The sequence below is a fragment of the Alexandromys fortis genome, unplaced genomic scaffold (assembly GCF_014885135.2).
Source record: "Alexandromys fortis isolate MF-2015 unplaced genomic scaffold, M_Fortis_MF-2015_v1.1 scaffold_19, whole genome shotgun sequence".
Taxonomy (NCBI): Eukaryota; Metazoa; Chordata; class Mammalia; order Rodentia; family Cricetidae; genus Alexandromys; species Alexandromys fortis.
Window position 1 is genome coordinate 3,904,917 of NW_026067890.1, and position 14,138 is coordinate 3,919,054.

Sequence of the window (14,138 nt, forward strand, 5' to 3'; positions counted from 1 at the left end):
ATGTGCTTCCCTGCTCCCCTATCCAACCTTCCTTTATCCCAATCGTCCTGTTTCTCCAAGATCCCCCAAAGGGATGCATTTCTTTAGCAAATGATTGTTTCTAATGAGAGACTCGGAGAGCTTTCAACTATCAGTATTGGTAGCAGTTAACATTGAATTTTTCAGTCTTGAATGAGGTGAGAGATAGCTGTAGATGTGTGAGGGACTCATAGCATCCACAACCCATGGCTAAATGGAACATTGAGTCACTACAGCAAGATTCTGTCTCAATCACAGAGACACATGAACTTGAGATTATGAAACAGTGAAATTCAGGAAGAAAATGTTGCAAATGCCAGTTACAGGAAATATGGCAGCTTCTGAAGATGAGACACTTAAAAAGTCAAAGGGAAAGACTGGTGATGTTTACGTGTGGGTATGAGTGCATGCGTGTGTGTGTGTGTGTGTGTGTGTGTGAGAGAGAGAGAGAGAGAGAGAGAGAGAGAGAGACAGAGACAGAGACAGAGAGACAGAGAGACAGAGAAACAGAGAGACTCGGGATTTTTACTCCAGGGGATTGTTTTCCTTTAGAGCAAGTTAGGTAAAGCTCCACCTACCTCATATTAACCAAAAATTGTTCAGTCAGTTTATGAATCAGAGTTCTCTAGAGAATAGTGGGTGCATATGTGCGTGTGTGTGTGTGTGTGTGTGTGTCTTTGTGTGTTTATTAATTTGGCTTACAAAATCAGAAGCTATATCGGTCCACAGCAGCCCTTTATAGGGGTGGTGAGCCAGCGAAACCAATAGCTTCTAAACGCATAAAGCAGGACAAGAGGAAATAGCAATGCATCCCTAGGCCCACTCTAGTGATCTGAAGGCTTCCAGGGTAGTTGTTGCCATAAGGAGGTAATACAGTATCTGACTTTCAGTTGTGATGGTGGCAACAGGAAACACAGACCCGGGTCTGGATGGATCTTACATAAGGTGGAGTATCTACCTTTCGTTTTTGTCTCATCCAGTCCCTTGACCTTTTGAATGGTGTTATTCATATCTAGTCTAGGTTTTGACCTTCAATTTTCAATTCACATATGGTTCTAGAAATGTTATCTCAGACACATTTGAAAGGCATTTCTTTTCCCACTTTTTAGAGGCATCTCCAACCAGTCAAGGTGATAACTAGGATTAACCGTAAAATACATCAGGGGCTGAGTCACAGAACATGAGCCCTGGGAGGATTAGATTTTCAAACTTAGTATCTATTCCATTTCCCAGAACTTTGCAATTTACATAATGCATCTGCTTTGGATCAGTCTCTCACAACAGAACCATTTAGTTGGACCGTGAGCGCAATGTCATTGAGTTGATGAATATTTTTGAACTATTGGCTGCATGAAGACAGACAATTTCTTCATTGTCCACAAGTTTCACTAAGCCCTAACAATACACCTGATATATATTGGCATCCAATAAAGAGTTACAAAATATTTAGGATGGAAATACATTTCTGCAAGGTGTTTATAATTTTGTAATACATGTTATTTTTTTAAAAAAATCACAATACCTGCATATGTTTACATAGGAAAACTGTCCTCTACTTGTCTCATAAATATGGTCTTTTTGAGAAGGGAAACTAGAAATATTTGGACCCAACTGGTCTCAGTCACTATCCTTCTGGGCAATTTGGATTCTATAAATTGGTCCTAAAAATTAGATAGAGTGAAATAGATTCAAAATCAGTTGAAGTCTTTGACTGTGATTTCGGAAAAATAATACTCCAAAACCTGTCCAAAATTACTTAATGCTAGTATACTGGGGGGAAAAGAAAAGCATATGGAAATCTGACTTTCTATTGTGTTTTTAAATATGTGATAGTGGATAACTTTTCAGATTAAAGATGAATCATATGCCTTTCTTCTGTCTGTGGTAGTAATATTAAAATATTCATTCTTAGGCTGTAAACTATTAAGTTGAGAAATGAGCTGTCTCACCAAAGCCTACAAAAAATTAATGTAGAACACCTGATATTTGACTCTGCTTCCAGATGGAGGGGCAGCTTGACAAATGCTATCATAATTTACAACTTTAAAAAGTGTGGTGTCAATGCCTTTGCAAGATCTGCTTACAGCTTGAGTTATTTACAGATACAACTATGTTTAATATTGAGCTTCAATGGCTTTACAATAGCATTAGATTCAATCACTGATCACAGATAATATGTGTGGCCCATGAACAATGCGATTAGATGTCTTAATTAAATATTTCAGAACAAGATTATCTGCTTGGAGGAGTTGGGTCATGCTGAAGTTGTTTCTTACATCTGAATTTACTTATTAATGGTCACTCATAGAACTCTTAAATTTGCCCCCACAAAAGATATACTTTACACGTTTCATTTGATGAGAGGTTGGGAAAATAATTACAGAAAGAAAATATGGGCACACCATGTGTAATTTTTAAAAATAACTTGTATGCTGGTTCCCGAATGCAAAATCTAAATTTTAAAAGTAAAGGCATCAGTATAGAAGGGTAGCTATTTGAAAGAAGCAGGCACCAGAGGTAAGAGTTGAGTTTGCAGAGTGTGAAGGGATGGATAAAATCAAAGTGTCTAATATACATTTATGAAAATGCTGCAATGAAGTCCAATACTTTGTACAATGCATGATAAAGCCAGACAAAAATATTGATTGCTATCTGACAACATTTACATTGCGAAGGTTGGCAAACCAAGCACTGAACCTTGGTGATTAAATTGAAGAGTAAATCATATGTGATTATACATATCAGGTATATGCATAAATGCAAATATTGACCTAAGGAAAGTATATAAATCATGTGTATTTATATGTGTGCACATGTGTAGAAGATGTGTACATCATTCCTCAATATATGAACATGTGTGCATTTTCCAAGGTACCTATGATTATGTATGATGTCAGGGATGACTTCAGATGGATCGTGGTATTTTGGAGGTAAAGGTCTGGTACTGAGAGCTGCAGGTGCGTGTAGCCTTAGACTATGCTCCTTGAACAGGGAAGTCGTTAAGATGAACCCGAAATCCCTAAACTAATACTGTGACTCATTCTCCACAACGAAGTGAAAATAAAGTTTCCCAAAAAAAACTGCTTAGTGTGCAATCTACTGTTCCATCTAGGAGTACATCTCGTATGTTTCAGATGTACTCAGGCAAGGAACAAAATGTTCGGTAAATAGCCAAATCAGTCACTGGTCCTGTTTACCTGGAACTTGCATCTTAAACAGAAGCTTTACATCAAGTGAGTCACATGTGAATAAGCAGGCAAACAAAACTTGACATGGATAGTCAGAAGAAAACAGGCTGCTGTAAATTAGAATGGCAGAGACCGGCAGGTTCTGATTTATATTGGTGGAGGGCGTGTCTCAGAGACTTGAGAGTGAATGGGAAGGGAAACAGTTGCTTGTGGGGGAGAATGAGACAAAGCAGAGATGAGTGGAAGGATCAGAGCAATACTTAGTGAATGAGACACAAGTCAGGGAAATAGTGACCCAGTGAGGTGGAAAAGGAGAGGAGAAAGTGACAGTGAGGTCAACAAGGGAATTGAGACTTTATTTGTTATTTGTATCCGAGTTGCATGGCCACTGGAAAAAGCTCATATCTTGTGTGTAGGGAGCAAGGGGTTAATTTCTACTTTGAGGCTCACTCTAGATTTCAGGAAAGTTAACCGCAGAAACTTTTGTTACACAAGTGGCCGACTGACTCATGATCTGGTTGGGATGAAACATCCTGAGAAATGGGGAAGGATTAAACCAGTGAGTGGCAACCGGGAAGTAAAGGGTGACTCTGGGCTTTCTACTTAACCCTCTAGTGTTGTTTTGTTGTTGTTGTTTTGGTTTTGATTGTTATTTTTTTATGTCAACATGTGATTCAAGGGAAATATTACCCAGCCACTAGAAGTTTTAAGTTCTTAAAGGTGGTTTGTGCTGTAAGCCCTCCCCAGTCACTCAAGAATTTCCCCCTTACCCTGTACCACAGACACCTCTCATGACAACTGGGATCTCAACATGTGGGTCACCGCCCCTTGGGGGAGGGGCGTCGAACGACCCTTTCACAGGGATTGCCTGAGACCACTGGAAAACACAGATGTTTACATTACAATTCATAAGGCTAGAAAAATTACAGTTATGAAGTAGCAACGAAAATAATTTTATGGTTGAAGGTCACCACGCCATGAGGTTCACAGCATTAAGAAGGTGGAGAAACAGTAGTCTACAGGCGGCTCTGGGTTCGGGACTGTGGATTTTGATGTCCACCTGTCTTCTTGCTCTCTAGGCTCCCCAGACTCCAATGTAACTTCAAAATACTTCTGGCTTATTTGCTGGTGGCCAGAGAAATATAGGTAGAGATACTCCCTGGTCCCGGGAGAATTTTGGACCGTCCTGCTGTTCTTTAGACTGTGCTTCTGCACGCCGTGGACTCGAAGCGTGAAAGAATATTAAACACGCACTTGTTTGCTTTTAGTTCTGGGGATCTCTAATATCTGCACCCGACTACCAAGCTAGTCCTTGGCTGGTTAGGGAGCATAGGCCAGCACAGCCCAAAGTTCCCTCTAACAGAGTAAGGGAGTCTGGGACCAACAGGACAGGCTGTGAGGCGGATCTAGAGCTTTGCCCCGCCCCGAGGGCGTGCCCTCTGTTGTCGCCCCGCCCCCACCTCCTGCCTTGGCTCGGGCAGTCCGTGCACCAGCTCTGGGGCAAGCCGAGGTTTCGGTGCCTGACTGAAGGCTGCTGCAGCTAACACAGGGTCTGCGAGCGTGAATCTGTGGCCGGGGAACGCTGCCATGGCGGGGGTGCTGAGCAAAGACACGCCGGACATTGAGGTACGGGCCCCGGCCCCGGGGTGGGAGGGCCACGGAGGGGCGGGGGGTCTGGGGGCGCGCCCGGGGAAGAACAGGTGACTCTCGAAGTTTCCTCCTGGGACATTTGTGGGACAGGAGGGACGCGGCATTCCGAGACCAGGACCTGGTCACTTCGTAGAAGACTTAAAGGTAGCCACCTCTCTCTGCCCTAAGTCACAGTGACCCAGAAGGTCCGAGTTCAGAGGCATGAACTCCAGGGCACTGGAGCGCTCCTTTTCTCCCTTGCGACCCTCCAACTCCTGCTCCTTTCCCTCGGTGGCGTTGGGGGACACCTACCCAGTGCCCCCACCTACAATAGCTGAGCGCTGCTGTCTGCAAAAGTGGAGGGTAGAAATCCAAGATCCAGGCCGCTGTCTCTAGCTGTGCTGGCCAAGGTATTGTTTACGAGTTAATTTCACGTTTGGAAGAACGGAACGAAGTACAGAGGACATTGGAAAGTGCCTCCTCCCCGGAAAGAGATACCAAAAACTGCCCTGTTCTCTCTCAACAATGTTTGATTTTTTTTTTTTCTTGCACTCTGTTTCTGCAGAAAAGCTCATCGTTCTGTGAATAAGTTCCAACCTGAAAGGGCAAAACCTTTCTTTTGAGTTCTTGTAGGTACTTTTGTGTAGGCATACTGAGGGAAAAGATGGAGTTGGAGCCTGATGTTAGTCACACTGAATCAAAGCCTGTGTTTCTCGGGTTTCTGTTCTGTTTTGTTTAGGGTTTTTCTTCGAGATAAAAACAAAACCCAACTCCTGTAGAATATTTGCGCTTTCTCCTCCCCCCACTTCCCTTCCTTCTTGCCTCCCCGCCCCCAGCCTTTCCTCCCACCCTCTGGTGTGTTTGTTTAGAAATAATACTCTTTCCCCCTTTGTTCCCTTCTCTTGAATTAAGTTTCAAACCACCTGTTTGCAGGATACCTGGTTTTGTCTATAGTTTGCCTCTGCCCCTGGTTAAAGAACCTTAATATACTCCTAAAGGGAAGCCCGTAGTGTTTTAAAAGACTTCCTTTTTGCCTTTGAAAAATGCGTGTTACTGACAAGAGCTAAAGGATAACATGTAGACTTCTCTGTGTAGATTACTTACCACTTTTCTTCCTCGTTTCATTTATAAATATTGAGTCATATGATTGATTTAATGAACTATTCATGTGTGTCCAGGGCACAGAATACCATGTCTGACTAAAGTCGTGGTCCTCTGGATACTAACTTTGATATAACGTCCCTGGCACGTTTCTGTTGTTGTGAGACTAGATCAGTTAGCATACCTCTGGCAGCATCCAGGCTGTGCGGATTTGAGGAATCAGTGTCAGAGACTGGATGACTCTTGGCTTCCAGCTGTTCCATTTCAGAATGGTGTTTCAAGCTCAGCTGATCTCATTCTTTATGCTTCTCCTGCACCTGTCTTGGAAAACAGTGTTTACTTGGAGAAAGTGAAGCTGGTGAGACATTTTGTCCAGTTTCACTGTACAAGCTTTATCCAGGAATATGTAGTCACTCTGAGCCTTGCCCCTCCATTCAGCTGAGGGTAATCTTACTCTGTGGCCAGTCAGCCTGATGTCCCTTTTTAACCTGCAATGGCGGCACTCACCCTTTTGTGAGCCTCTTTTGTGTTTGTTCAATGTGTGCTCCACGCTCTAACCCACAGCATCTTTTATCACCCACAATACTTCACTCTTCCTTCAAAGGAATACCTATGATTCATGAGCTATAAATACCATGAAAGAGCATGAAATTAATCATTAAAATATAACACAGTGAGGAAAAAGTACATTAAGCCTGGAGGAACACACTCATACGGAGAGATGCCTCTGCTAATCGTATTAATTCACACAGAAGTTTTCTTTGTGTTGAAGAATTGGAATAAGTTATGAAGGCTTAGTTTTCTGTCAGATTCGAAAGCTTTGCCGAACCCATTTATGAAAAGCCATCTTGGGGAGAATGTTCTGATGGTGATCGTTGTCCTTGTCTCAAATACATGGAGAAGGAGGCCATTTAAACATGGTGTGAAATAGACGGGGATCAGAACACATTGACAAAGCCCTTGATTTGTAAGGAAAATAGAGATGGAATGGCGGCCACCCACTGCACTGGAGATTTCATTTTCCCATTGAGCTACCTATAGAAGATGGTTTCCAAAATCAGACAAGAAATATCTTGTCAAGTTACTGAAGTCTTCGAAGTTGTATTTTGTTTCTTTGTAATTTTTAGCCTCAAGCCTGTATTACGTGTGAGCGGGAAGGGCAGTGAACGTGGCAGAGAGTGAGCTCTCTGAACTGCGTCTGGAATATTCCTTGGGCGGGAAGATTGACATAGGGTGTGCTATTTGATTATGAGCCTATAGAATCAAACATTGTCACCTTTGTTGAACTTGTAGAAACGGTACAAGATACCAAGTTGTCTTTTGCTGTTGCATGGCTGTGGCTCACAGCCTGGCTTCTGGAGCTAACTGCTGGGGACTGAGGCCTAACTTTGCTTCTCTTTGGCTGAGTGACCTTGATGATGTTACCGAGCTCTCAAAGCTGAAAGGAGTGTGGGAAATAACAATGTGGTTAGCACTGCTGCAGGTACACAGTTTCCTGTCAGGAAAAAGGACCAACATTAGCAAATGAATGGAGGAAAGGATGCTATTATCAAAGAATCACTTCCGACAGATAGTACTTCCACGTGCATTAGTAGTAACCACATAGTTTAAATACCACTTTGCTTTCCTCTTTTGATACAGTCGAAACTTTTGAATGCAGGCTTTCCTGGGAGAGTTTTAAAGTAGGTGAGAACTGGCCAATGGTCACTTTCCCTGACCTCAGCAATAATTCCACAGTATTTCTTCATTTGGACTGACTCAAGAGCCAATATGATGTCAATATCGGCACATCTAAAAGTAAGGAAAAACGATTATTCAGAACTTCACTTTTGCTCAATATTCTGCTTCCCACTCCCCTTGAAGATAGTCGAGAAGGAGCAAGGAAAGCACATAGTTAAAGTTTTTAACCACTTATAATCATGTTGGTATTTACAGCCAAACTGTTATTGCTTACTCCTCTGCCACCTCCACAGTCACAGCTGAAAGCCCTTCCCTTGAATTTACCACGGAGTGAGTGTTCAGATTTACCCTGAACAGAAGAAAAGAATTCCAATCTGCTGGACACAAAATTGAATGCACTTGGAGTCAAATCCAAATGGTTTTTGAGTTACTGCTCCCCGGTCTTCCACTGAGCTGAGAAGACAATGGAGAACCTATTATACTTATTAGTTAAGAAAATGATGTTTTAAAATGAGCACTTTGGAAAATGGAACTGTAAGGAAGGTCCTCTTTCAACATCAAGAAAACATTCAAAATTGGCAGAAATAGCTAAATATATTTCAGCACAATTTTATTATAATTGCTTCTGCCACTTGGGAGGGAAGAGTAAAAGGAGAAAAATCAGTATTCAACTTTATGGAAGTTGTGAGTTCTTTATTTATTTGATTCATAATTTGTTTTGGCAAGTGTATAATATTCCTTTCCTCTTTCCTAGTTTTATCCACTGGGCATCACAGAGCTTATGGAAATGCAATTGAGTGAAGTTTTTAAAGCTTTTTACTTAAAAACAAATGAGTTTCAGTTGTGGAATATGTACTTTTTTTTCCTCCAAATTTTAAACTGTTTTGTGGATCACTCTTATTTTTGAAGAGTTTCTTTTTGTAGGGAGTTTACTTGAGTAGGACAAACACATATATCTGCTTATCTGCCTTCAACTATAACTAGTTCCATTAATGTTTGTTTGTGTGGAACATACTGCATGTTTCTGTAGCTGGGCATGTTCACAAGTATTTCTACATATTTAAAAATAAACTATCTCTTGCCCATGTATTCAGAGAATTGATTTAGTAGTTTATTTAAAACTATAATATAAATGATTATTAATGAATCTTTCAATGGGAGATTTTAGATTAAGTCTAATAACTCTCAATAGTAGTATATAGGGTTGATGTAGTTACCTAACTAAAATGTACGAATTCAGTAGTTTCCTTCCATGCATTCTGGAGGAAAATCTTTATTTGAAAAGCTGATTGACAATGATAAGAAATTAATGAGGATGCTAAGATCTAGGGTCTAATGCTGAGGAAACATGGTCTTTAAATAACTACACAGTGGTTGAACATAGCATCCTATCAAAGTCTGTATGGACAGGCATTAACAAGGCTGAAAGCTAGGCCTCCCAATCGAGTACAGATGTGTCGTCATCAGGGAGATTTCAAAAACCAAAGTTCAAGGATGTTGGAGGGTGTGCACAGAGGGACAACGAGACTGTAAACGAAGGTTGTCCTAGAATGCTGTGGCAAAGTACAAAGAGAGCCTTGGCATGGTCCAAGCTTCACTGTAGTCAAGGAGGAGCCTGAAGAGTAGAAATGGTCAATTTATTGTTTTTCCCAGTGACTGTAAGGAGGACACAGCAATAGCTACGTCTAAAAGATCTCCATTTCTTAAAACCGTGTGGAAGGACTGGGGAGACAGGTCTGTGCTGGCTGAGGAAGGAGGAGTACCCAGCATGTAGTTAAAAAATCTGCACTAGGGAAATGGAGATGTGTTCTCCAGGTTCATTGGGTAGCAGTGAGAGATTCTGAGTCATAATACAGGATGGAAGTTTGCTTTTAAGAAGAGCACTCAAGCCTGGCCTCTAGCACCGCACACATGAACAGATATGTACATGCACACACACACACACACACAACATATGTCATTTCTATTCTATACTATCTAAAATGTGTAATCAGACATTTGTTGTTAGTGGCTTTATTTATAATCAGGAGTTTTATCTTCAACTATGACATGTTTACTTTCTGAATGTTTGCTTTTATTTGCTCTTAAGCGTCTTTCTCAAGACGGAAGGTGGTTTCTGGCCTCACACATCAGTAATGTGGGTCTTGAGAGTTATCCTGGAGTCAGTTGTGCTACCGAGATAACTTTGAATAGCTTCATGTAGTTCCTCCAATAGATGACCATTTTTGCTTTTGTTATTCTTCATTAAAATACTGCTTTCATAGATACGAAGGGCCTGCATTTAAAATAATAAATAACTTTTATTTTAGATATTTTAGTACAGTTGTCTACTAGTGTTTGGAACTAAGAAATTTTGTATGACTTTATTTTTAAAAATGACAATATTTGTTTAATAATTACTATTTGAAAACAGCATCATATTAAAAAAAAGTCAGTTAAAACTTGTATTCAAAATGTAAGCTGTTAAACTTCACATTGAATTTTACACTTTTAGTATTAAATATATTTTATTCACTTAACTATCACTAAATAAGAACAAAAATCTATGACAGGATCAGAAGTAAAAAGATAATTAACTTCATATATTTAAACTTATACAATTATATATACAATTATAACTATATGTAAGTTCATCACATTGCATAACCTTTGGATCATGTTAATTTTGGAATATGATGTTTTGTTTGTTTTCAATCTTTTTTTATAGTGAAATAAAATAAATAAAAATGATTTTTTTATATTGAAAAACACCTGGCTTCAAATCCTATTTCTGTTATTTTCTTGGATAATTGTGCCATTTATTTATTTATTTATTTATTTATTTATTTATTTATTTATTTATCTGTCTTTTTGGTTCTTGTTTGTTTGTTTTTTTGTTTTTTCACACAGTGTTTTCCTAAGTAGTCCTGACTGTCCTGGAACTCATTTTGTAGACCAGGCTGACACTGAATATAGGGTTCTACTCACTTCTTCCTCTGGTTGCCGGGAGTAAAGACTGGTGCCACCACTACCTCCTGGCTGTCCTTTCTTCATCATCTGGTTAAAATTGATATTGTTTATTTCCTTAATAAGGGATATGAAGATTAATGCATAAAATACCTCCACATATTACATAACATGAATGCATTTAAAATGGTAGTACAGGGGCTGGTGAGATGGCTGAACATGTAAGGGCCCTTGCTGCCGAGCCTGACAACTTGAGTTCAGTCCTGGACCCAACATAGTGGAAGGAGAGAACCAATTTACACACACACACACACACACACTAAATAAATTAATCAATAAAAACCAAAGTGGTCATGCATATTAGCTACATAAACAGTTTTTGCAGTCCTTTGGGTAGATTTTGCTGGACTTTAAGGATTTCCAGATATGTTAGAGACTTGTCTTCTTTGTAAGCAGGTATTTGAGAATAGAATCTAGGTTGTGTAATGTGTTCTTCCTTCCCTCTGCCTGTATCATAATAATTAAAGAGGCTATGTGAGTCCCTATCTCCCAGGTGCTTGGAAATTGATATTATGAGTGCTTATGAATGTTCCCTTGAGGCAGTCTTGACTGGGCCACTTTGAAGAAATATCTCTTCATCAATAATTAAGCCCAGAGGGCCACTTCTCAGGGGACACACAGAAAATTACATGTCAGCTCAAGGCCTGATTTATACAGATGGAGGCCACAGATGAAGGCCTGAGTGCACTTCTACAGCCCGCGTTGCTGGGGTTTCTTCTTCTGATTGCTCGTTTTTGTTGTTTTGTTTCCCTACCGCTCTAAGTTGCGCCCATCACCACTTTCACTTCTCTAGGAAAAAAAAAATCATTCCTCCAGTTTGACTTTTGTTCTGCATACCTAGGCTAACTCATTTGGAGTTTTCTTCATTGTGAAATTTAAAATGGTTTATAGTAACATGCTGAGACTTTTAAAAGTTTAGTATTTCTAACAAAAGAGCGATGTGAATGTCTTCAGAAAAACAATAGGAAGATTGTTGAGTACAGATACATCTCAATTAACACACTTTTTCCCTCATAATAAGAAATTTCATACTTCTTGGGTTAATTAACACAAATAACACTGAGTTTATGCTAAATTTTAAAGCTAAGTTTACCTCCAATTTGAGGCATATGTCTCTGATTTGAACAAGTGGAAAGTGTTTGCACAGGAAAACCCTTACAAGTTCATGGAATCTCTGTTTACCATCCCCCCACCTCATTTAAACAGCAAGAAATTAAAGTGTTTCTTATATTTCCTTAAGATCAGATATTAAGGATAGGCTCCTAAATGAGAAATTAGCAGTAGTAAGTGCAATTAGTGTAAGAGCCTAAATAATTTTTTTCAAGTTGTGAATATACTCAGTCACAGTATATAGTAGTTTGCCATGTAGAAATGTTTATAAAACGCCATATTTTCCTTTATTCTATGTTTTAAATAAATAATTCAGTGAAAAACTGCCTCATTTGTATAATTTGTGTTTGTTTGAATAGCGGGGCTTTTGAATGTATCTTAGTTTTGCATTCTAAGAGTCGCACCTTTATTTTAAACACATCTTTTGGATAACACCTTCTTTTAAAAATACTTTATTAGTTCTTTGAGAATTTCAAACATAAGCGTATTTTGATCATGTGAACACTCCTCCACAGATCCGTGCCTTCTTCCATGCCCACCAAACATTGTAAACTTATTTCTTTCAACCCATCAAATCCAACCCGTGAGACCACCCACTGCAGGAACATGGCTGACTCACCAGGAGACCAAACCCTTAGAGAAAACCAACTCACTTTTCACCAGTGCCACAAGGACACTCGTGTTTAAGTACACCTGCATCTGTATACCTGCATGCACCTGCATCTACATGAGGCATCATTCCCTCAAAATAATAAAATAAGGGAAAATGAAAATACGAAACACGAATAACTAAGGCAAAAAACATAGATTTTACGAAAACTAGGCCCTAATTAATTATAAGAATCATAATAAAATTAATGCTGTTTTGGACACAATTCACCAGAAGTAACCCCAGAAAAATGAATAAATCGCGATAAACCTGTCTATGTAACCAATTATAGCATTTAATGTTTATTGTGATTTATAGTAAGTAATGTTTCATCATTACGTATTTTAATTGTAATTGTGGAGTAGAGGTAAAGAATCTAGACGTGAGGGCCTGGCGACATGGCTAAGCGGGTAAGAACACAGCACTGTGTAAGCATAAAGACCTGAACTTGAATTCCCAGCATCCATATTAAAAGCTGGGCATATCTATATGGGACTGTAAACCCAGCATTAGAAGTCAGGGACAAATGGTTCCCGAGAGCTTGCTGCTCAGCCAGCCTAGTGTGAGCGCCATGTCCAGTGAAAGACACTGTCGCGATCAATACGACGAGCAGAGAGAGACAACAGAAGACACCTGGCATCCTCCTTTGGCCCCTACCTGCATGTGCACCAGAACATACCTCAAATACTCAGGTGCACACCACACACATACAACATGCCCCCACTCAGGAATGAAGATGCCAGCTATCCACGCTTCCTTCCACTTTAAAGTTCTTGACACAGGCAAATAGCAGAAATATTTTGGTTTTAGCTCCTCATCTGTGAAATGGAAATAGCACATAGTACCTGCATTACTCTTCTACTTGGTCCTAACATGGGCAAGAATGTAGTCGATGCCAGGTATCAAAATATTAATAATGGCTGTCACTTGCTGCTATGATTCCAATGATCTTTCTGCACCTTTTACTTTTAAATGTACATTTTGAAATTTTTGAAAGTGCACGAATTTACCCATAGTTTTCTTTTGTCCACTCAAAATATTTATTAATTTCTTACTGTGTACAAGACAATTGTGTCACAATAGAATGATCAGCAGCAGAATGACTTATACTCATAGTGTTTGAGATGATGTGCTTTTGAATAAACAAACCAGAATGACATGATGCAGAGTGATCTGTGGTTCTTCCTTTACCTGGGGATCTTCCTGTACCTGGTGGTCTGAGGAGTTCAGCTGAAAGGCTATAAGGATTCGATCTGAATTTTTTTGAGATTGGGATTTTGGAGCATTTTGGCTTTGGGAATTTTTGATTAGGGGTGTTTACCTGATGAACTATAGGCAAATATTTTAAGATCCACAGAATTGAAGTCTGAAATAATTCTTGTCACCAGAATTTCATGCAAGGGACGCACAGGCTGCTCATAGGTTTCCAAAGCTGCTTATCGACAGTGTCTTATGCTTCTTGCAACTTGGCAAGTTTTCTTTGGAAAGTTTTCTTCTGAGTGCATGCTGCTTCTTAGCCTGTGCATTTAACACGGCGTGAAGAAAGACGCACATCCCGTGAATACAGTTATGATACAGAATCGAAGATGAAGCAAGTTAGCAGAAAATTGCAAGTCCTGAAAGAAAATAATTATTGCTGGGCGTGATAATACAGGATTCTAATTATGGGATCAAAGTGTGCATTGCTCTGGGTGCACACTCATGAAACTTGATTGGTTTGTATAAGGTGATATCAGTTGTATTTAACAAATGATAAT

At 39.7% G+C, this 14,138-nt stretch overlaps 1 protein-coding gene across 1 annotated transcript in view; it reads left to right on the forward strand.

Moving 5' to 3' along the window:
• The first annotated feature begins 4,664 nt into the window (after positions 1 to 4,664).
• Dpyd (dihydropyrimidine dehydrogenase) overlaps positions 4,665 to 14,138 on the forward strand; it is a 752,991-nt gene continuing 743,517 nt past the window's right edge. Inside the window, exon 1 of the mRNA XM_050160025.1 lies at positions 4,665 to 4,832. Within this exon, the coding sequence (XP_050015982.1) occupies positions 4,794 to 4,832 (39 nt within the window). The 5' untranslated portion in view covers positions 4,665 to 4,793. The remainder of the gene's footprint in view (positions 4,833 to 14,138) is intronic.